The 24,673-nt window shown below is 33.4% G+C and overlaps 1 protein-coding gene and 1 pseudogene across 1 annotated transcript; both read left to right on the plus strand.

Moving 5' to 3' along the window:
- The first annotated feature begins 537 nt into the window (after nt 1-537).
- On the plus strand, nt 538-13,916 carry LOC120171972 (annotated as a pseudogene).
- A 7,831-nt stretch (nt 13,917-21,747) lies between these two features.
- LOC120172079 (transcription factor MYB86-like) lies at nt 21,748-22,982 on the plus strand. Its single transcript, XM_039179643.1, has 3 exons — nt 21,748-22,037; nt 22,115-22,244; nt 22,328-22,982. Exons 1-3 carry the CDS (start codon nt 21,905-21,907, stop codon nt 22,980-22,982), a joined length of 918 nt encoding a protein of 305 aa, XP_039035574.1. The 5' UTR covers nt 21,748-21,904.
- The last annotated feature ends 1,691 nt before the right edge of the window (nt 22,983-24,673 follow it).

The raw sequence follows: 24,673 nt of genomic DNA on the forward strand, positions 1-24,673 counted from the left end.
AACATGCTCAACAACATAATATTTCAAATATTAACTCCACTACATAATGTAAATTAAGAGTCAATCCATAAAATATAACTTAAATAATTTTGGGATCAGATTTTATCATATCCTAGTCAATAGGTTAAGGTCAAGCTCAGACGTCCACCAATTATTTAACGAAAAAGACGAATTTGTAACATATGAATATTAATGTGGCAATTTTATAACTTTTAATAGTCGATGACTCAACAAAACAACACCATATAGTCGATGGATCATTTTATAACTTCTAATAGTTAGAAACTCAACAAAATAATATCCTATAATAGAGGATCATTTGTGTATTTTACCCAAGAAAATAATAGTTAAGTGACCAAAATAGAAACAAAGTAATAAATGGATGGCTAAGTAAACAATTACCCTATAATTAATGGGATTTGGTAATTAATTTGATATATAATTTTTTATGGTAATTAAAAAATCTAGGGAAAATAAAGTATGGCCAGCCTGAAAGTATTCAACTAAGAAGCAGAGAGCCCGTTTTCTGCCTAGACAAAGAATTCAACGGCGATGGCCACGCACTTTTACAGTTTTTCTCCGATTGCAGCAAAACGCATCACTAAATCAATCCATAACAAGTCCATTTTTTCGCCTAATCCCCGTATCTCATCCCCAGACATCGTAATAACTTCGCATAATCATCATCTTCTCCTCGAGCTTCAATCTCACCAGCCGCTATTTCAGTTGCAGTAGATGGAGACACTACCTCCACCAAACCTTCCAAGTCTTTACCTTTTAGAGTGGGTCATGGGTTCGACCTTCATCGGTTGGAGCCTGGCTACCCTTTGATCATTGGTGGGATTAATATTCCTCATGATAGAGGCTGTGAGGCTCATTCTGATGGTATTTTCTCATCTATTCTTTCCCCTTTTACTTGATTTCTACACTTTGATTTTGATGCTAACTATATGGGGGATTGATATGTTGCAGGCGATGTGTTGCTTCATTGTGTTGTGGATGCAATCTTGGGAGCTTTAGGCCTTCCTGATATAGGGCAGATATTTCCAGACAATGACCCTAAGTGGAAAGGGGCTGCGTCCTCTGTATTCATCAAAGAAGCTGTGAATATTTCTTTGATTTTTGATTCTAGGTAATTTTGAGTTATTCCTCTTATTTATCTATTTTTGTGGGTCTTAATTTTCAGTGGATTCTCCTTTAGCTGGTTGTGTGGTTCACTGCTGGTTACCTTTAAATCACAGGGAATAAATAGCTGATTCATTGGTCATTGTCATATTATAAAATTTGTGTATTTCGTCTGGATTCTGGACTTTAGCTTAGATGGATGTGTAAAATTGGGATTCTGATCCTAGATTAGAACTTCAGTATGGGGAAAAAATAACGAATTTTTGAATAGAAAGTAATAGAAAAGGCAGTGCTAAGCTGAATATGGAATTATTTAGTTTTGGTGCATGGTTAAGCAAGAACATAATGCCTCTTAAAGTTGTAGGTTCTACTAATGTACTTTGATGCAACACTCAAGTATTAAGATTTTATGAAGCATATCCTTTTAACCCTTGTTAATGTGATAGAAAGAATCGAAGAAACTCCTTGTGTCGGTTGGACTGCATACTCGGTATTTGTACTCAGAACCATTTATGGCACTGCTTGTTAATCTCTTAAGGGTCACTAGTTAATTCAATCTGCTTAGAAACAAAAAATTGAGTCTCTGACAAGCGTGGTTTTACTCGTCAAAATAAAATAAACTTCTTCAAAAGTAAAATAAATAAGTGAAAAGTATAACAGTGGAAGGGGGTCGATACACAGGGAAATACTAGAATCTCTGATGCGATTTATGTTGATTTCGTCAAGGAAGTTGTAACAAATCAAAATAAAGAAAAGGGGGTGTGAAGCAAACTAAGTAAAATCAAATAATTAATTGAATAAAGTAATGAATCAGAAGAAAGTAATAAATAATTTGGGGAAAATTACGATGAGAGAAACTGCCTCGAGCTAGCTTTGTTTCGATTCCTTCGATCATAGAAATGTATTTTTGCTCTGAGATTCATGTCGGTTACAGTCTGTAAGGCCCAACCCATTGTAACTTGCCCTTCTCTTGTGTAACCGATTTTTCCCAAGTCTATCTTTAAAAGACGATTTTTGAGTGGATTAACCATATCAATTACCGTTAAAACATTCAAATTAAAAACTGGAAAGTCTCGACTCGGATGTTGTCTCGTTGAGAAATGATTTCGATCTTGTTTTCCCTTAGCGGACCTGCAGCTAAGCGTGTTCACAGGAAGTCGAAGTGCCACAGACCGATCCTTCCTCACAACGGTATTTTCAAACAATGTTCGGACCAACGTTGACTTTTTGATTCGAAAATGTTTAAAAATTATGAACAAGGCCAATTGCCAAACTCTTTTATCCAGAAAACGAGAATGTATCCCGAAGGGATTTAAGTGCTTTGTTCGATTCTCATGAATAAAATCGATTCATTACTAGCTCTTGGCACGAGGAAATTAGCTAAGCATGATATTGATCATCATACTTAACATGGATTTGTAAAATAAAATAACTTGGAAATGAAAGAAAGTGAAAAGAAAATGGAACTTTAATTAAAATAAAAATGCCAAAAAAATAAACAAAGTAAAAACAAGAGATGTTCAACCTCTTACCCATGAAGGGTATTTATAGGCTTCTTAAATATAAAAATAACAAGATAATAAAAAGAAGATAAATCAAAATAATTCAAATGTTTTTAAGTTATAAAATTGAAAACTAAAATACTAGAAAATCTCCTTGGATAATGCTGACTGGGCGGCTTTCAAAATCTTCGTGCTGGCTGGACCTTCTAGAAACTCTCACGTCAGACTCGCATCGTGCACATGCCTCCAGTCGCGACCAGAAAACAACAAAAATTTGCAGAACGCACCCTTTTACTTTCAATTACAGTAAACAGGGTCATCTGCATAGAAAATAAGTCAAATGCAACCAAATCAGTAGTGAAAAGTTTATAAAGCAAGAGAATTGGCAAGCAAAAAGTGTCAATTGCAAGCACTCATTAAATTCCCCCTCACTTGTCTCATACTTGCCCTCAAGTATGCTCAGATTAAACTAGTTAAAAACTTTAATTTTCTCCCAATCCGTTTCTTACCTAAGCAAATCATGGAAATCAAGCCCACGATAATCACACAAATAAAACACCAATCAAGTGAATAAACATAAGTAAGAATAAATCAAACAACCATTCAACTTTCTATCATTCATCAATCAAATATTCAGTCTAACTTAATTCCTCACCAAGAATTACTCAAATCACTCAATTGTGTTTCAAGTGCAGAGATTACGCTCAAAGTCGGAATTAAATAAGGATTTTCATAGGCTTGTGACACAATCAATTCTCCACTACTTAGAAAAAAATAGGATGCAAGATCATTATGTCTTTAGAAGAGATGTAATGGGGCTTAGGTAAAGGTGGGGAAAAGGCCAAAAAATGAAGGTTTAAAAAGAAAGACAAAGAATTTCCTACAATATCTCTAAGTCCACAAGTGAAACAAAATGAATGAAGCAAAAGAAATGTATACACCAAAACAAAAAATCAAATGAACAAACAGTTTTTTCATTTTTTTCCCTTCTTTTTTCGTTTTTTTATTTTTTTTCGTGGAACAAAGGTGCAAACAAAGTTCAATTCTTTGTCCTGTCAAGGGTGAAGAAATAAAAAGGGTTTGTAGTTTTTTAATGAAGGTGAAAACAAGGAAATGAGCATAGACTTCAACTTGGTTCACTAGTGGAAAGAAAAAGGGGTAGGTTTTTTTTTCTTGGGTAAAAATAGGGGCAAATCTTAATGCCTAAGTCATATCAAGCAACCTATTTCAATTGTAATATCAAAATGCATCATGCTACAAGTTCTAGATTTCCAAAATTTAATTCGACACACTCAAGAAAGAAAGAGAGCACAAAAGTGAGATAAACATGCTAAAGGCTCAAAATCTCACAAAGTATGTTAATGAATCAAGCTAGGTGAAAATTTTAACCAACAAAATCAAGGATGTTGCAAAAGCCATTAAATTAACATCCTACTCATACCATTCAACTATCAAGGGTGTCAAGATTCAAGGCAATTTCATGAGCTCAAATAACTACAATCATGCTTGAAATAGTCGACGGAAAAAGAAGATTTGCAATCAAGTAATCAACTAATTCAATCAAAGATTCAATCAAACAAATAAAAGACAAGTAGGCGGAATCCGATGCAACCATTACCCCCCTCACTTAATCATATTGTCCCAATACGAAATAAATCAAAATTAAAATATAAAGAGAAAGGGTAAAGGAAACTCCCCATGATTAATTGCTGCTCGGAATGGTATTGATAGGAAAGTGCAGCGTCAGGATGTCTTGAAAAATGGTCTGTCTAAAAGTCCTCTCGAGATTATGGTCGTCTGCGGTAGAAAGCATTGAGAAAGAAGAAACAACCTAGTTCCTCGGGTGAGAAGAAAATTGTCGTCATTGAGAGGAAGATGATGATGCCACTGTTGGCATTGAATGAAAGGACAGTGAAGGTGTCCGAGGTGGAGACAGACGACGGTCGTGACTTGGTTCGGCGATGTATGGGTGGTGCCACCTATTTGCAGAGGCGGGTAGCGGCAATGCATGTTTTGTTTCTGAGCGGTAAATATCAACGACTATGGAGCTGTGAAGGGAAGAAGAAGATGAATAAATAAAATTTTAAGAGATGGGGGTTTAGGTCACGTGTGAAAGAATGAAATAAAGTTGGTTGGGATTTGATGAGGTTTTAAAAAAATTTAAAAGAAAAGAATAAAAGTGGGGTCATGGGATTTGAAAAAGAAAACACTACAGTAAAACATTTTTGTAGATTTTTTTTTGCATAACGGTGTTTTTAAGCGCCGCTAAAAATGTTTACGGCGATATGAAAAATGTCGTTATAAGCACCGTGGAAAGTAGCGCCGCTAAAGTCGCGGCTTTTGATAACAAAAATGTCGCAATAGTGATTAGATTTAGCGACGTTTGTCCCAAAAACGCCGCAAAATATCTATGTATATAGCGGCGCTTTCTATAAACGCCGCAAAAGGTTAAGATATTAGCCGTAATAGGTATGGTATATAGCGACATTTTTTTGATACAAACGCCGCCAAAAGTGTGTTATATAGCGGCGTTTGTATCTAAAAAGCGCCGAAAATATTTGATATATAGTGGCGTTTTTTGGATACAAATGTCGCAAAATATCTAAACATTTTTTGGCGTTTTATTAAAAAAAACGCCGGTATTGTTTGGTTATTTAGCGGGGGTTTTAACAAACCACTATTGAACACATAATTGTTAATAATTTATTTATTTTCTTCGATTACCCCAAATCTATTTTTCCAACCTGTTCCATTATCCAACAAACATGACATGAACAACACTAAACTCTATTTCCATAACAATCAACATCAAATCCATTATAATAAATAAAAGTTTACATTAATGTAATAGTAGTGCAGTTAAACATTGTATGATAACAGTAACGATCAGCATCAAACATATTCTTTTGACATCTAAATCTATAATTATCAGGTAACCACCGACGATGTTCCATATAAGAGAACTTGTTTCCATTAAACAACCACTTCGAACATGTTTGTGCAACACAACAAGGACAAGCATAACGACCTTTGGTACTCCAACCAGATAAATTAGCATACGCAGGAAAATCATTAATTGTCCATGATAAAGCCGCGCGTAAATTAAAGTTCTCATTCTTCAACACATCATATGTTTTGACCCCTTCTCACAACTTTTTCAACTCTGCAATTAGCGGCTGCATATAAATATCAATATCATTTTCGGGGCCTTTCTCGCCAGGGATTATCATGGATAAGATGAAAGATGATTGTTTCATGCAAATCCACGGAGGTAAATTGTATATAACAAGTATAACAGGCTAAGTACTATACGAAGTACTCATGATTTTGAATGGATTAAACCCATCAGTTGCAAGACTGAACCTCACATTTTGAGGATCTCTCGCAAAACTTGGATACTTTTTGTCAAATGACTTCCAAACGAAAGAACCCGCAGGATGCCGTAATAATCCATCATCGGTTCTGCTATCATGATGCCACCTCATAGACTCAACAGTCTTGGAGGACATAAACAATCTTTGCAGCCTACGTATGAGAGGAAAATATAGCAGAATATTGATCGGTTTCTTTCTTGATCGTGCTTGACCTTCATCCTCAGTAACATTTTATGCATCCCTAGTCATCCATCGAGATTTTCCGCATACATAACAAGACTCTGATTTTTTCGATCACCCCAATACAACATACAATCATTCGGACAACTATGAATTTTGTTATATCCAAGACCCAAATCTTTTATTATTTTCTTCATATCTTTGCATGATTGAGGGATTTTTGCAAAAGAAAACACTTCTCCTAGTAACTCCAACAATTGCGTAAAAGAGTTATCAGTCCACCCTCCCAAACATTTTAAGTGGAAAAGACGAATGCAGAAAGAACGCTTTGAAAAATTTGATCCCTCATAAAGTTGTTCATTCATTTCACTAAGCAAATTGTAAAACTTTGCCGCTTTTCCATTTGGCTCTTCATCACATCCAATTCTTCCCATATCAATGAAATCATTAACATCATTGTCACAATTATTTTCTGCAACAGACTGCTGATGTTGTGCATATTAAATTCATCTCGTAACATCCCTCACATGTCATATTCTCTAACAATTGGATGGTGAGAAGGAGCGAGATAAGTCGAATAACTCGTGGAAGCAGATCTATCTAATATGAACTCTCCATGAAATATTCCATTTTCTATACCCCGAACAAATCCAAAAACAACTAGATGCTCGTACACAACTTCATGAATGTGCCATTTCGATATTCGACGCTTACCCTTGAGAAATTCATCCAACTCTTATCCATTTCGTATTTCTGAAATGTCAATTTAAAATGTTAAATGCTAATATTTTGATAAAGTTAGAACCTAAACATAAGCATTAAACTATCAGATTTAGTGCATAATAATATTTGCATATATACAACTGCATACTATGGAACTAAATACTTTTACATATGTTTCATCGAAAGCTAGCATTTAGATCTAAACAAACTCATGTTTCATTCTTAAAGAGAGACACAAGAAGAACTTAGAACGAAATAAGTTATAAGAGTCGAAACCCCAAACTTAACAACAAAGACTCTAAAATTTAGTAGAACTAAACACTCAAGTTAGGAAACATATGAAAATCGATTACTTGATCCAAGTTCCAAATCCTGAATAAAGAAGGAAAAACAATATGTTTCTTCTAACATTATGTCAAGCATGATTAGCCAACAAAATGAATCAACCTAACTTGTACTAATAACAACCTAACTTGGAAACTATGCAATCCGAACAACCTAACTTTGATATGCAACCTAGCAAAATATACCCCTTCCCACAACTTTAGGTCGCCAGTTTTGAAACTACACCCCTGGGCTTCCAAACCGAGCAACCTAACATGTACTAATAACAACCTAACTTGGAAACTATGCAACCCGAGCAACCTAACTTTGATATTCGACCTAGCAAAAAATATTCATTTTTCCCAACAAAAAGGTCAATGCTAAACAAACTCATTCTATAGGATTTGTTTCTTAGACATAAAAGCCATTTATCATAGGCATATATATGAGATGAAACGAGCTTTTTTCCTCTGTTATGTTATTGGGGTTATTTTGACGCATTTAATGCTTTTAAGGGTAGATATCAAGTCAACCTTTTACAGTCATAAGCTTATGTCAACGACCATTACTCAAATAGTATCTTAACAATATGATTAAAAGTATAATGACCAAAAAATTTTAAAATTGGAGAAAAATAATTAAGGGTATATTTGGACATGATAGGTTGTAAGAATATGTACTTACTAGAGCAGTAATTACTGAGTGCAAAACCTAAATCCTCATTTTCTTAGTTTGTATAGTTTCTCAAATTCTATTATTAGTCCTTCTATAATGTGAATATTTCATATTTAGTCCTTATATATTAATTTCATTAATTTTTATCCCTATACTTTTTTAACTTTAAATTTCAATCATTACCCAAATGATATATTACCAATATGAATAAAATTATGAGGACTAAAAAATTTAGTAGAAAAATAATTAAGGGTGTATTTGGACACGATAGGTTGTGAGGATGTGTACTTACTAGAACATTAATTATCGTGTCTTGTAGGAATTCTAATTCCATAAACTTGTTCGTTTAGCAAACCGTAATTACGTATAATTCAATAGACCAACAAGGCCACAAATTAAAAATGAATTTAAAAAGTTTGAATGTAATTATAATTAATTATCACATAGTTTCATTTATTCTCAATCAACCCCTATAAGAAATGATGAGTTAAATCGAGTTACTAAAATTACACTCAATTCAGCTGAACCCACTAGTTCCAATGATTACCGAGGCATGCCACACAAATATAATTGTACATGCAATTACGTCTAAACCCAATTAACTGATGGCTTCGCAAACACATCCTAAATCAACAACTTACATGTAGCATAGTAACTAATAATAGAATTTGACTTATGTTAAGTAAAACTATAATGAAATGACTAAATATGCAACTTACGCATAGTGCAGGGGAAGCTTAATCTGAGTCGAAACAAATCAAAGAGGAAGCTTCTAGCATAAGTTGTCAGTCTCTATATTGTTTATTATGATTTGAAGTGTTTATAATGCGAAATTTCTCAATCAAACTTAATCTCTATATTTTAGTTGTCTCAGTATAAATCTAAACAATTCTTCTTGTTTTTGATTAATTTGAGCCTAAACAAATCAAAAGGGAAGCTTTTTCTGCAATTATCTTTGGAAAAAATAAGCATGATTTTCTCTAATTTTAAGACAATTAACAAAAGTAGCAAAAATTCATTGTTCTCACTAGTGTATGCAGTGTTATTACTGTGCTAAATTGCCACCAAATTCCATCAATAATGTTATTAAAAAAAATAAAAATATCGACAATAACAGACAAAGGGCGGAAAACCAATAAAGAACAAAAATGGATAAAATGTTAAATCGGCGAAGAGATTACAAGGGAAGCTTATGCATATTTTGAGATGTAAAATGAAATAGATGACATAGCTTCTCACGAAAATCACGAGAACAATCACATTTTCAGAAACTACAGAAAACCCAAAACAACCGGGAAGGGGGTATTACAGTAGAAGATATTGTGTAAGTTTCATTGATACGATCGACACATATCTCTGTAGGACTCGCCGGTGATGGCGCGACGTTGGGATCGACGGCGTGAATACTGGACGCTGGGACCGATTTGCGTGAGGGAGAGCGGATGAACTGATGGAGGGTTTAGGAAGAGAATAAGGCTTGGGATCAATCTGGAAATTTAGGGATTTTATAGAAATTTGCGGCGTTTGTCATACAAACGCCTCTATAGTTGTACTCTATAGGCGTTTGCTAAAAAACGCCACTACTGTCAAATTCGCGGCGTTTGTTTTTAAAAATGCCACTAACGTATGCCTATTTAGCAGCGTTTTCAAAAAAATGCCGCTAAAGTTCTATTATATTGCGGCGTTTGTTTAAAAAACACCACTATAGATTAAATATATTGCGGCGTTTGTATAAAAAAACGCTGCTAAAGTACTATTCTATATCAGGTTTGTTGTAAAGCCACTATAGATTAACCATATTGCGTCGTTTACATAAAAACGCCGCTAAAGCATTATCCTTGTAACGTCATTTGTTGGAAAAACGCCACTATGGATGAACCTATTGCGGTGGTTTTTGATACAAATGCCGCAAAAAGTCAGGCCTATGGCGGCGTTTTTGGATACAAACACCGCTAATTACCTTTATTATATAAGATTAATTGATTTTAAATATTTCATTTCTGCTCTACATAAACTTAATTTACTATCATAGAGCTTTATGTAATTAACAACAACCATACATTTTAATTAAGACACGTTATGCATACAAATACTTAACAACAAAATACATTAAAATTTAGGAACATTAAAGTTATGCATAAACAGTCTTCACCATATTGTTCACTAGAATTTAGTCTTCAATACTCCTTCGTGGGGAAATGACGTAAGAAAACTGTTTTCCTTGTTTGACGACGCATCATTAAGTTTTTCCTCCGTGTAAACTCTATATGGACAAACTCTTCATCCATTTCACCAAATAAATCCCCTACATCCGGTTCACCAAGAAGACTCCTTTGCGCTTCAGTGCTTCACTTGAAACACTATGTATAGCTATTGTTTTCCTATTCGAAAGCATTTATTTTTTTCAAATTTGTTACCTTTCTGGGTTTTCCCCATTTTCAGAATACCAACAAAAAGAAAAATGAAAATGTTCAGTAGTGAGAGAAGGGATCAAACCGTGCAATTGTGTTATAGTTCGTCGGTGAGAGGGTCGATTTGGTCGTTGGGACAAACAAAAGACCATGTCGCTTGGAATCGTCTGAGGGCAATGTTTTACCAGAGAAGAAGATATTAGGGAATAAGAGTTTCAATGATTTTACGGAGGCAGGAGAAAAGGGTGGAACATATATTTAATCCTTTGGCGGTGTTTTTTAAAAAAGCCACTATAGCAAATGCTTTTGCGGCGTTTGTATAACAAGCGCCACTATTGATGAACGCTATTGTGGCGTTTTTCTAAAAACAACGCTAAGATATTCTTTATTGCGGCGTTTGTTGGAAAAACGGCACAATAAACAACACTATTGCGGCGTTTGTGCTAAAAATGGCGCTAATTACTACTCTATACCGGCGTTTTTAAAAACACGCCACTATAGCACATGTTCTTGCGGCTTTTGTATAACAAACGCCACTATTTATGAACGCTATTGTGGCGTTTGTCTAAAATAACGCTAAAGTATTCTTTATTGCGGCGTTTGTTGGCAAAATGCCACAATAAACAACCCTATTACGACATTTGTGCTAAAAAACTCTAACTTACTCCTCTATAACGGCGTTTGTGAAAGAAACGCCGCTATATGTTTAAATTTTGTAGCGTTTGCTCTCCAAACGCTGCTAAAAACGCCGCTAGACACAGTTTTGCTGTGGTCGGTCAAGTTTACGAGAGTTAGAGAAATGTTTGAGTTTAGGCGGCAGTGGGATAAAACAAAATGGGTAACAGTAAGGTGCGCCACACCTCCAAAATGCCTGCTAACATGCATCATTCTTAATGAAACGGTGCACCTTGATTTGGAGAAAAATTTCACGCCTGCTACTCGAGAATTTGGCCGAAAATTCGTTTCTGGAATTTTTCGCTTTCGACTCCATTTTAATTCCGAAAAAATGCCCCGAGTACTTGAAAATTAAAACAAAACAAAAACAATAAATAAAATTAAGAACAAAATTTAAATTGCAAAGAAATTAACGAAATAAAATAACTTGCCTCTCATAAGCACCTCGACGACCTAATTCAGACTACAGGGTTCCTACGCCTTTGCCAGTGAAGCAATTTTCTACAAGTCCTTCTACGATCGATAAGCTCCTTCAATATTTCCTTGTAGTTTCGAACAATCTTATAAGCATTTCTTCAAGTTTTTTTTTTTGGAAACTTTCCCGAAACAGTAGTCGACAATGCATTTTCGCCTAAATTTGAGTTCTTGAAATGTTTCGTCAATTGTTTCGACTCAACTTTTGGTACCTGCAAAATCGAAGGGAGAAGTTTAGTTCTAGAAAGTGTTGGGCAAAAATTAGAGATAGATGAAACATCTAATAGATCAATTATGTCGATGAAATTTGAGCTTGCCACCATATCCGGATACTTCATGGCCTTGTATACATCAAACTTAACAACTTATCATTCGAACTCCATGGTCAAGATGTCGCTGCTGATATCAATTTTGGTGTGCACCGTGGACAAAAAAGGTCGCCCAAGTACGATCTCGGATCCAACATTATTGCGATCATTTTCCATATCGATTATGCAAAAATTAGCAGGGAAAATAAGATCATTTACCTTCACTAGAACGTTTTTCAAAACTTCTTCAGGGTATATTATTGACCGATCGGCTAGCTGGATGTGACCCTCGTTTCCCGCTTGAAATCTTGTTGTAGACGGTCAACGGCATGACATTGATGGATGCGCCTAAGTCACACATAGCCCTCTTGATTCCAACGTTTCCAGGCGATTCTGAAAGATAGCTGAGACGTTCTTGCCAAGATTCACTTTTTCGTTTTTGGTTAATCGCCTTCGATTTGTGCACAAATCTTTCAAGAATTTCGCATATTTAGGCTCTTTCCAAATCACATCAAGAAGCGAAATATTGATTTCCACTCTCCTGAAATATTAAGAATCTCTTTCTCCTCTTCTTTCTTATCACGCCGTGTAAGCCTACCAGGAAAGGAGGCGGAGTTTCGTAAGTAGATGAAAAAGAAGAACAAGGAACGTTTTTACCTGAGATAGGTGGAGTCAAAGATTTTTCTTCTTGATTATTTGATGATGCGTTATCTTCCTTCTTGTCGGATTGCAAGCACTCATCAGTCTCTAGCTTCAAGCACTCATCAGTCTCTAACTTCAAGCATTTAGTACTTTGTCTTAGATACATCCGCAAAGTAAATTGATAGAGTTCTTCTGTGTTGAGTGGTCGAGAAGTGAATATGAATCTGCTGCATTAGAGCTATCCTCTGATGTTTTGATTATGGTCTGGATGGTGACTTCCCAACCACAATGCAATGAACTTTGGTACTTTATTTGATACAATGACCTAATAGGAATGAATCTTTCTTCAGAACAGCTTCGTTTGTTTTTTTGTTGAAAATGAGATTTAGGTTTTCATATTGGACTTTAATCAATAATATTGTAAGTGCATGTACATGTGATGAAGGAAACTTCATCGATCCTTATATTCAACTAGCATGTGAAAGTGATTCTACACGTGGATACATCTTGCAAACATGGACTTTTTATTTAAAAAAAAGGATGCTTTTAAGTCTACCAGGTATGATATTCTTTTACTGCAGATGTATGTATAAACTCTGCTGCTTTATTTCATAGCAACTCACCAACCACAATTCAATGTCTGTTTCTTCGAACAGCCTAATTTTTTTGTGGTTGGAAACCGCGTCAACCTTTATTCTCAACTGAACTATAGATATTCATATTTTTAATACTGGAGAATCCTTTCTGAACCTGAATTTTCATGTATACTGCATCATTCAAAGAAAAGACTGAATGAATGAAATGCTCCCCTATTGCCTCCCACACAACCCAACTATTTTAGAACAAATTTGAAGGACTTGGCTGTTAGGTGTTCTAAAAGTTTTACTTTGGTAGGACAAGCGTAAGGAATAATATTAACAATTTCACAATTCAAAACAAACTATAAAGTAGGGGAATATGACATCTATGATTGCGAACAACCCGTTTACTTGTGGTCTGTGTAAGAGATATTTATTCCCTTTCTTCTGAATTCAGCTTGTAGAAATTTGTACTAAATAACTGAATCTCTCTATCATTTAAAGAACTCTGTGATGAAGTTTGTGCATATCAAGTTTTGTTTTTCCGTCATATGGATTATGTAACATGGTCAGGTTTGCCATTTGATCCCATCATTGTTTTTATCTTGTACTCTAGGAATATATACTTGACTTATCTGTTACAGACTACTTAGATTAATCATGTTCATGCTGTGCAACATGGTTTCATTTCAGGTGAGACTCATGCATGAGGTTGTTTATGAGATTGGGAACTTAGATGCCACTTTAATCCTTCAAAGACCAAAACGGAGCCCACACAAGGAGGCTATCAAAGCACTTATCTGAGCTGCTAGGAGCTGACACTTCTGTTGTCAATCTCAAGGCCAAGACTCATGAAAGAGTTGACAGCCTTGGAGAAAATCGGAGTATTGCGGCACATACTGTGGTCCTACCGATGAGGAAGTAAAATATAAGTCAGACATTGCTCTCAAGGCTGAAACTGTATACACAACGAGTATTATTAATTTGATGTATTTACTAAATATTAACCAAGTGTTCAAATAATAGTTAAAATTATAAATATAAATATCAAACTTATTTAGACATAGAACTAAATCGTGCATGGTATGAAAATATGAACTAATTTTTATAAGCATACAGTCATTCTATGTTATCCAATCGTCGGATATGTTCATTTGTACTTTTCAATCAAGGCGTAACAGAGCACGAATCACATCCACTAGTGTAATGCCCTTTGATGACCCTTAATACGATCAAAATAGTTGAACCACTTCCAAGTAATATGTCTACGCCATAACTTTTATACATTCTGAACTCCATGCATATAGTAAAACATCATATACAACCTGCAACTCTGCCATGAACATCGAGTATGAACCTTAGACAACTGTGACAAATATATTGCGTAGGTCGTCTTTCAATCACTGTAAAACTTCAATTTCCCTACTCTATAAATTTCTTTATAGACAAACCTAAAAGATTTATGACCTACTTTAAGGTACATTGAGATTAAAGTGGGGAAGAAGATGGCATCGATCCCCATCTTAAAAACAGATAGTCAGTGGGTCATCATTGCATTTCCATAGTCGTAAGACAAGATTTAGTCTCCAAAGAATTTATAAAATTATCTTAATAATGTAAAGAAAGTATTGTTATCCCTAGAGATTTTAGATTCAATTAACTATTACATATGCGAGTGTGTATGTGATGTCAATTGTTGAGAAATTTTTTAAATAATATTATAATCATATTATAAAAAAATAGCCCTCAAAAGTTTTTTCCTTCTGTGTGACCCATCATTGCATTTTATCCTTTTACTTCCCAAGTAAAAGTTTTAATTTGTCAGGATTCTACTTACCGCTTTAGTTTAGGCATGTCTCCTCAGCACCTGACCATTGCTAGTCTTCTTTTGAGAGCTAAGGGTTCAACGTATGCCATCCACACTTCTTTTTATATATTAAACTTTTAGATGTGATGCTTTCCCAAGTCTTGCCTTAACTATGGCTTGTTTATTGTGAATTTTATGATGTTTTTTTTTCCGACAAAGACAGCCCATAAAACCTATCAACATAGTTAGAGGAGAGAATTATTCGATTATAAATTATTTAAATAATTTGATCAGAATCCATTGAGAGATCTCAATGATAAAATAAAGCATTATCCTTAGAGGTACTAGATTCAAGCAATTGTGTTTGTAGGATGTATGTTTAATTTTTTTTATAAAAAACCGTTAGTTTTATTAAAAATAGAAAATATCCAGAATTACAATAAAGATTTACAAGCTAAACGTAAATTAAACTATAATTAGGACATTTTCCTATAATTATTGATACAAAAACTAGTCAACTAGATCACACAAGGACCAAAGAAAGAAAAAGTAAAAAAAAAACTAACCAAAATGCTTGAACAAAATAAAGATATGAACAAATCTGACTGTATCGGCAAACGAACCACAGAAGGGGATAAAACTATTGAAAGACCACCGACAAATAACAAATCAGAGTCGAGTGACATGAGAAAATATCCACGAATGCAAAACACGTATCAAAATCAATCGTGGCGATGTCAAATCCAACCCTGAGAAAAATAAAATAAACAAAAATAACGATCAAACAACCGAAAATTATCAAAAGACAGATAAAAGGGTGCCACAAAGACATAGATAAACATGTCACAATGACATAATTATTCTTATTAAAAAACTAAAAGAGAAAAGACAACCAACTGTTGACAACCAATGTCAAAACCGGTTCCGTCGCCGCCTAAATAAAATTAAAGAAAAAAGTTGATTTAATCTATAGAAAATAACACAAATTATAAAGAAAAAAAAGGGAGAAAAAGGAGAGAGAGCGACTAGGTTTTCAGAATATGTGTTCATTCTTAGTTAGTTAAAAAAAATTGAACATATATTATTTTATAATAATTAATCACCGCATACTAACAAAATAATAATAATAATTTAATCAATCTAATTGATTAAATCGATCAAACCAATTAAAAAGTGAGATGCACTACCAAATAAATAAATAACTCAAGACGTTTTAAACATACATTGGGGACATGCAGTTCATCAATTCAACATCTCAGCTTCTCCTTGATATAGGGAAATTTTGTAATGTCTCATTTCACTCGTTCATATGGTTATGTCACATGCAACTTTTTATTAAAAACTCAACTATCTTTTTTTTCATTATTCATTAAGGATTTTTTAATCATTTAACCTAATTATATATTATATCTCAAATTTAAAATATCAATTCTAGGGGGGTGACCATACAAGTGTCATAACATTTTCCTCGGGTTCCGTTAGACTTAAAAATAATTTGGGGGAGGCGATGAAATGTAATTTTGAAAACAATTTGATTTTGGATTCATCACCAGCCTTTAAGTTAGGTAGGTCGGAAACCTTAGAAGAAGAAAAATGATATGCGCTTTACCAAAAAATTCATTTTTAAGAGTTCGAGAGTCGATTACGTGTGGGGAAGAGTGAACACCCTCACAACGCCCAAATTTTGATATCTAAACGATTATACGGTGTTTAAATATTGGGAATTACAAACTCGAAAATATATTTAAATTACGATCATTCTATTCATTTGACTTTATTAAAATATGTTCATTTAAAAAAACTAAAACAATGATGCCAGTGGGTCAAAAAGATTAAAGAGCCCAAAATATACTTTTATAGAATAAGGCTATTTAAAAATTTAAAATTTTTTCTTATAAGAGAAAATACATCATTTTGTACGAACAATCTTGAAAATGCAATTCCTTTATAGTTAAGAGATTTTTTCATGGATTCCCCTCACAAAATAATGCTTCTTTAATTTTATAGTTTAAAAAATAATATTATATTAAATTATAAAAATGTTCGGATAAAGAATACCCTTTTGTATGAAAAATTCTCGAGAATGCACTTCTTTTGTAGTTAGGAGACTTTCCTATAGATTCCCCTCACAAAAAATATTATTTCACATTTTTTCACAAAAATAAAATAAAATAAAATGAACGAAGGTGAAAAATAATAAAAATAAATAAACGTAAAATAAAGAAAATTATCAAATACAAAAAAAAAAACATTTGTACAAAAAATCCTCAAAAAGATACCTACCCTTGTAGTTGGGAGATGTCTTCGTAGATTTCTCTCACAATGAAATTCCTCATTTTCCTATATTAGAAAACAAATGATGATTTATAAAAAAACAAGGTGAAAGTAATAATACCAATGTGCATATAAATAAGGGACTAACATGCAAGTTTTCTAAATCAACCATCCAGATTAAAAATACCATACAAGTAAGAGGGTAAATAAAAATTATACCTAAAAGCAACAATGTACAAAGAAATTACTGAATTACAAGATTTACAAATATTATAACCAGAGTCCAATATCAACGCAAATTGCATAACATGTAGAATAATGACTTAAATGAAAACATTGAAAGATAAGTGCTTAAAGTAGAATATCACAAAAGTTGCATTAATGGCTAAAACAAATTGATACAAACTACCAGGGGCCTAAAGTGCGATTAGCCCATGCTAAAAAAACACGCTGAACACCCCCAAAAAATGATGTCGTTTCGTGTGTGGGTTATAAGACCCAATTCAACTCGAAAATCCCCAATAGCTCTCATATTTTCTTAACCCTAAAAAATAACTCTCTCTCACTCTCCCTCTCCCTCTTTGCTTTCTCTCTTCGTATCCCCGCCGCCAAGGAATGGAGTACCAAGGCTCTACTGCCACTATATTGGTGGCCACAGGGAGCCAACACACCTTAAGGACCCCGGCTCTCCCTCCTCCTCTAAAAAAATCGAACCTTCAAAAGCTCCCAACACCTAAAGACCTAGTAAACTTTACCTCCGATCATGGTTCTCTTGGTCTCCGATGAAGTCGAACGCCTTGCTAACAGGTAAACCTGCCTCACTTTCCCCTTTTGTTTTCTTTTTTTTAGTTGTCTCTGCCCTCTGTGTTTTTTTTTTCCGTTCTTCTCACCGAATGCCCCTTTTATCTCTTCTCTGTCTTCCTTTTAATAGTCATTGCCCCCGAATTTTATGACTGCCCTTTAGGCAGATGTGATGAGATAAGAATAGATCATGGTCTTTTGATTTGGGGTTGGTAAAATCTTGATTTTTTAGGGATTTAGGTATGGGTTCTGACTTTGGTTGATTTTGTTGATTGTTGGAGTTAATTTGGTGCACTATTCGGCAGGTTGATGACGATGGCGGCTCGAGATGCTGTCGGTAAAGCCCATGCACCGGTTGGAGGAGTGTGTGCATCTCACGCGCTGGTGGACGATCCATATTCTACTTATCAGCGGTGGCTGGATGATAATGTTTAGGGTTTAAAACCCTAATTGGTTTGGGTTGCATCCTAGGCCGGTTTGGTTCAGACCTTGGGTCAAATCTTAGGCCTCCTGTTGGGCTTGGACCGGGTTCCAGTTGGGTTGCTAAGTGGGCTTTGATGTAATTTGGGTTTGGGGCTTGCTTGTAATCTGGTTTGGGCTTCATTTGGCCTGCAAAAATGTATAATAATAATAATAATAATAATAATAATAATAATAATAATAATAGTAATTAATAATATTTGTAAGACTAGGACAAAAACGAGTGTCTACATCAAGGATTGAGAAATAAGACTAAGAACATGCACCAAAGAAGAAGAAAATACATGAGTTGATGAGAGGATTGAAGGTATTTTTTTCTTAATATAAAAATAAGTGCTTAAACTATCTTAAAAATTGATTTTTGATGTTTAAGTAATTGTTTTATTAAAAATAAGTGTCTAATGTTTTTTCCCTTATACTTTTAGGTGTCTACTGTTAAAAATATATTTATAGACACATGTCACGTTCATATTTTAAAAAAATATTTTATTTTTAAAAAAATAAAAAAAAATATAAATATAACATGTGTTAGTTAACGGGTTTTTAATAGTAGGTGCCTAAAAGTGTAATATAAAAAACATTAGACACCCATTTATAACAAAAAAAAATCTTTAAGATCGATTTTTGATATAATTTAGAACTTATTTTTGTATTAAGCCTTTCTTTTATGAATTGCCACAATTCTAATATGTTTAATTTACAGATTAATTATGTCGAATAGTATAAAATTATGAGAAGAATAAATTTATTATATTTAAAACAATTTCGTGTTAGTTGATCTAAGTACAACTAAAAAGACCCATTATATATAGAATATTTTGGAATAATTATAAAGTAGTAACATATAATCTTTCTTAACTATTAACAATACATAAACACACATACAGACATAAATGTTTGTACTTACGACTTTAAGAGGAAAAAAACACTTCATTGATCGTCGAGATCATTCAGTGAGTTGATTATATATTATTCAAACAAAATAACTTATGGTAGAGACATTACACCATGAGTTAATTACTTAACCAACCATGCTTTAAAAGGCATATTTTCTCTATGTTAATCGGTTCTTAAAATCCCCCATTGGTAGGCCCATTTATGGCCACACCCATTGCTCCTCCTTAAAGCTAAGTTAAATCATTTCCCACTTTTCCCTCCTTCTAAAGGTCTTTTTTTTATATAAATGATTCGTATATTATTTTCAAAGCTTGGCTTGCAAATGCAATTTCCTTTCATTAATATTTTCACATCAAATGTGGGTGAGATGATTTGCATCAATCAACAGCCCCTTTCCCTTATATCGTTTAATTCATGTCAATATTTATTATATTAGTAATGTTTATCCCTCTACGTATACATAAAATAAGATTAAAAAAACGTTTTCCAGACCATAACCAACCATATATATATTGATAGTGTACATTGCACTCTGTCCCTTGATTGAGTATAATACACATTTACATAATTAATTAACCCTATTGTACGAATTTATCTAGCGACTTCAGTGGTTGAAAGAAATGTTGTTCTTTTAAATATCTCGAATTTGAGTAATTACATCTACATGTGTGTATTGTCAATAACTAATAGATATTAAGAGCAAGACATGTAATTATTCCACGATTAAAAAAGTTAACCCTATTGTACGCTAGTTATATTTTTTTGACACTAGCTATATTTGTTATTTGATGTGTTTTTGGATGATCAAATAAACTAAGAACAAGGTCATTTTAACGTATTAGAAGCTTTCTCTGTGCCCTAGTTTAACACACTGAAAGTAGAAAAGAGTTAGCTTATAATACTCAAATTAGACATGATTCGTTTGTAACCTACTGATAAAATTAGCTAGTTGTTTTGTTACAATGGCAAACATGAAACCAAGAGGTAACTCATAAATCAACACTAAAAAATCTAAATATGTTAACAAGATTAACTTAAATTGTTACATTTGTATGAATTCGAATCAGAATAAAACAATTGACCTACAAAAATTAATATTTTCAAAATTTTTAGGATCTTATAGGAAAATGAAAACGAAAATGTCACCTATTTTGTGAAACCAAGTGATTAATATATTAAGTTGTGACTTTTGGTCTGGACTGATATTATATGTATATTTACATATATATCATGAGTTGGAATTCATGAATTACGTGATGCAACCGTCATCGAGATTAGTAAAACTAACAATAAAAAAATTAGAATATTAATACAAATAATAAAGAATTAGAAAAGAGGTCATGTCTTGAACAGTTGATATATGTAATAAGTAAGTATGAAGAAAAATAAAAATGAAGGGATTTCATTTTCATCGCTTCTCCAAATTGTCTCCTAACTGAAGAAATTGAGTCTTTTAATACAATCATTCCCTTCTGTTATAAACTTTGTATTTCCACGTCGCTTTGCTTTGTTCTTCATAAACGGTCTTTATTTGGACGTTTCTCTTAATCCTTTGTATTTGTTCTTAATTACTTTGTTTAGCCGTAATTAAGTTTAATTATAAATATACACACAAGTTAATCAATCATCCCCTAAAGAAAGGGAGAATGAATCTCAGTGAATCGTAAACTCTAAATTAAATTATCAAAAGAAAATACAATTAAAAAAATTTAGGATGCGAAATTACACAACTCTGGTGGAATTATATTATCCAAATAAAATAAAATAAAATATTTAAATTATATAAGAATTTAAATTTTTTAAATGGTACGAGGTTCACTAAATCTCTTGAGCCATTAGTGCGTCAAGTTGGAAAAAAGAAGCAATTTAGAACATTTCTCAAGATTTGGAAAACGTGTTTGTTTATTTATTTGTTGTTGAACCGTATGTATTTCTCTTATATTTTCTTCACCTTGAAACATAGACGATCATATTATTATGTTATGATAGATGAATTTATAAAACTTTAAGTTTTATGAATTTATAAAATTTTAAATACAAAAAAAAATTATTAATAAAAAGATACATAAAACATATAAAATTTGACATTTTCAGAAAAGACACTATGTTAGTTAATTCCTCTCTATCCATCCCTTCCCTAAGTGGTGACCATCATCAAATCCTATGTATGTTATAATAATATTCTGCTAACATGCCATGCATCCATTGGTCGTCAAATCACATTGATTCTTCAGTGGTAAGAAGGGTTTGGTCCTGAAAGGTTGTAAAAACAACCGGCAAAAGATTTTGAAAGAACTGAATGGATGAAGGGTACGTGAAACATGGGTTACGTAATACTACAACTCTACGTAGAAAATGGCTACTCATTCGTCTCTCTCCCTCTCTTTGTGTGAAAATAAGCCGATGAAATGTCTTTATAGGGTTAGATGAAAAATAAAAGGGGGTCCCCTCTCCTTTGAAAATGGCTTCTCTCTTACTTTTATTTCGGGGGTGAGAAACAGCCTCAGCCTCCACCTCTTGCAATCCCCAAGAAAATTATAGTTTCTTTGGATCAAAAAAATGGATCATTAGTTTGTAAATAACATCATTTTGATATCTCTATAGAGTGTACAGATCAACAAAAGAAGAAAGGATATTTATCATCCGAATCAAACATGGGTCACCATTCTTGCTGCAATCAACAGAAGGTTAAGAGAGGGCTTTGGTCTCCTGAGGAAGATGAAAAGCTCATTCAATACATCACCACTCATGGATATGGGTGTTGGAGTGAAGTCCCTGGGAAAGCTGGTCTCCATCTTTTTTATCATCACTTCTTTTTACGCTTAATTAGTTTCCATAATGAAGACATATCTTTTACTTTTCAGGTCTTCAAAGATGTGGCAAAAGTTGCCGCTTGAGATGGATTAATTATTTGAGGCCTGACATTAGAAGAGGGAGATTTACTCCAGAGGAAGAGAAGTTGATTATTAGCCTTCATGGGGTTGTAGGCAACAGGTATACTTTTCTAAAGCTTAATTAATGGTGTAAGTAACAATTCTGGGTTCAGTTTTCTGATATGTCTGAGAGAATTATTGCAGATGGGCCCATATTGCTAGCCACTTGCCTGGAAGGACAGACAATGAGATAAAGAACTACTGGAACTCATGGATCAAGAAGAAGATGCGAAAGTCATCAGCACGTCCAACCAGCACTGCTCCTAGTATCACTGACCATTCCCACATTAATTATGTTTCACACCAACTAGAGTTAGTGAACCAGGACTTGATGACAAGGGCAATTCCTAATCATCAAAAAACCCTATTTTCTTCTTCTCATGCCCCATTATTTATGTTCGACACGTCAAATACACTTGATGGGGTTCAAGTTCTTCAACATCGTAATACTGTAAGAGGAGAGCTGTTTAACGAAGCGGCTAATTTAAACACTGAGGGCATTTGGAACTTGAACCAGCACCAACTTCAAGCCTTCCCACCTTCGACTTCTTTCACAGTGGGTATGGATTCCAACAATTATCTTCCGTCATTGGTGGATAATATGGAAAACTTGGGGGTACCTATTGAAGTCCAATCATATAGGATGGAGGAAGGAGAAATTACACTTGAGTGCTTGCAGAAGCAGCAGCTGGAGTTGAACGAATGGGTTGAAACCCAGCAATGTTCAAACTTTATGATCTGGGAACCAACTTCATCAAACATGGCAACTACACTATCTTCATTCCCCACATCTTTATAAATGATTAAAAACACCTTTGCTTTCTTTTTTCTGTTTTTTTCTGCTTTCTTTTTTGTAACTTTATTTGGTGATGAGATTGTGAAATGTAAGGGACTGCAACATATATACATAAGTATGCATGATATTTCTTCTTCTTCTTCTTCTTCTTCTCTTCTTCTTACTTCTTCTTCTTCTTCTCTTCTTCTTCTTAGATTGTGAAATGTAAGGGACTGCAACATATATACATAAGTATGCATGATCTTCTTCTTCTTCTTCTTCTTCTTCTTCTTCTTCTTCTTCTTCTTCTTCTTCTTCTTCTTCTCTTCTTCTCTTCTTCTTCTTCTTCTTCTTCTTCTTCTTCTTCTTCTTCTTCTTTCTTCTTCTTCTTCTCTTCTTTCTTCTTCTTTCTTCTTCTTTCTCTTCTTATTCTTCTTCTTCTTCTTTCTTCTTCTTCTTCTTCTCTTCTTCTTCTTCTTCTCTTCTTCTTCTTAAAAAAAAAAAAAGGATTTGATGCTAATGAGATAATTCTAATTACTTATTGATGGTAGAGTATGCCGAAATACCAATCAAATGATGATGATATTGACATATTTTCTATACCGTATTTATTGAATAAAGTCATTACCGTTATTTTCTTTTGTTATATATCTATGTATTAAAGAAACCAAAAGATAATAATGTCCATATAATAATATGATTATTATTAAAAGTCCTTAGTCAAGTATTATTGTGGGCATGAACAATAATAATACGCTTTAGATTAACATGTTGTTGATTGATGACAATGAGTTGTCATTGACATAGAGATGTCAGAATTGATGCATGAATTTGTTATTAGAGAACAATGTATTGGATTGACCCGCTATGAGCATGTGTCTTGGATTAATATGTGGCGGTCATGATACTGCTCATGGTGACAACTATATGTATGATCCTTAGACTAAATATTAGTACTATCTCAACATATATTGTTGTATGTTTTGATACAGTTAAACGTACTCCGTAACCGGTTGTACCATAAAGACTGACATTAAACATATCACGACATATGTAGTGGGTGTGAATAATCGAGATACGATTTATACTTTCTACATAATAGGAAATATATCACATACCACTTGATTGAGTGAGACTAGAAATGCATGGTCATGCTCGAATAAGTTGATATGAGATATCACAAATTATTCGTTTATCATAGTCTACTCTATATATCAAGAAATAATAGATGGCATATACAAGTGTGACTATTCCAAGATTTGTACCTATTCTAGATATAAAGGACAAAAGGATTTAATACATTAAAAGAGTTAGTCACGAACATGTTATGTCTAATCATGACTTCCTGTAACTTAGGTAATAATGATATTTTTCTAGATGTCACTCATTATTTATAATATTAGAATGATTCTAATTATTACTACTGACGTTACTGGAACCTACAGGGTCACACCCAATGGTTGAAAAGAGCAATTTATAAATGTATTACTTATGAACAATTTTATTGTACATGAATAAAATTGTCGTTAATATTAATATATATATATGCACGTTTAATTTTAATTACACATTAAAATACCAAATTTAATTAAAAGAATATAATTAGGGTAATTATATTCCATATTAAATTCATATTAAAACCCTAATAGCTAGAGTGACACATATAAAATAGAGATGTTGGTCTAGCAATTGTTTTTTATCCCTTTTTCAAAAAA

This window comes from Hibiscus syriacus, unplaced genomic scaffold (assembly GCF_006381635.1).
Source record: "Hibiscus syriacus cultivar Baekdansim isolate YM2019G1 unplaced genomic scaffold, ASM638163v2 tig00111841_pilon, whole genome shotgun sequence".
NCBI classification, from domain to species: domain Eukaryota; kingdom Viridiplantae; phylum Streptophyta; class Magnoliopsida; order Malvales; family Malvaceae; genus Hibiscus; species Hibiscus syriacus.

Bases quoted from the DNA above. Each gene is read 5' to 3' on its own strand.
- LOC120172079 (XM_039179643.1), top strand. From the start codon at position 21,905: ATGGGTCACCATTCTTGCTGCAATCAACAGAAGGTTAAGAGAGGGCTT. The intron at 22,038-22,114 runs GTCTCCATCTTT...TTTACTTTTCAG, and splicing joins TGAAGTCCCTGGGAAAGCTG to GTCTTCAAAGATGTGGCAAA. The intron at 22,245-22,327 runs GTATACTTTTCT...GAATTATTGCAG, and splicing joins CATGGGGTTGTAGGCAACAG to ATGGGCCCATATTGCTAGCC.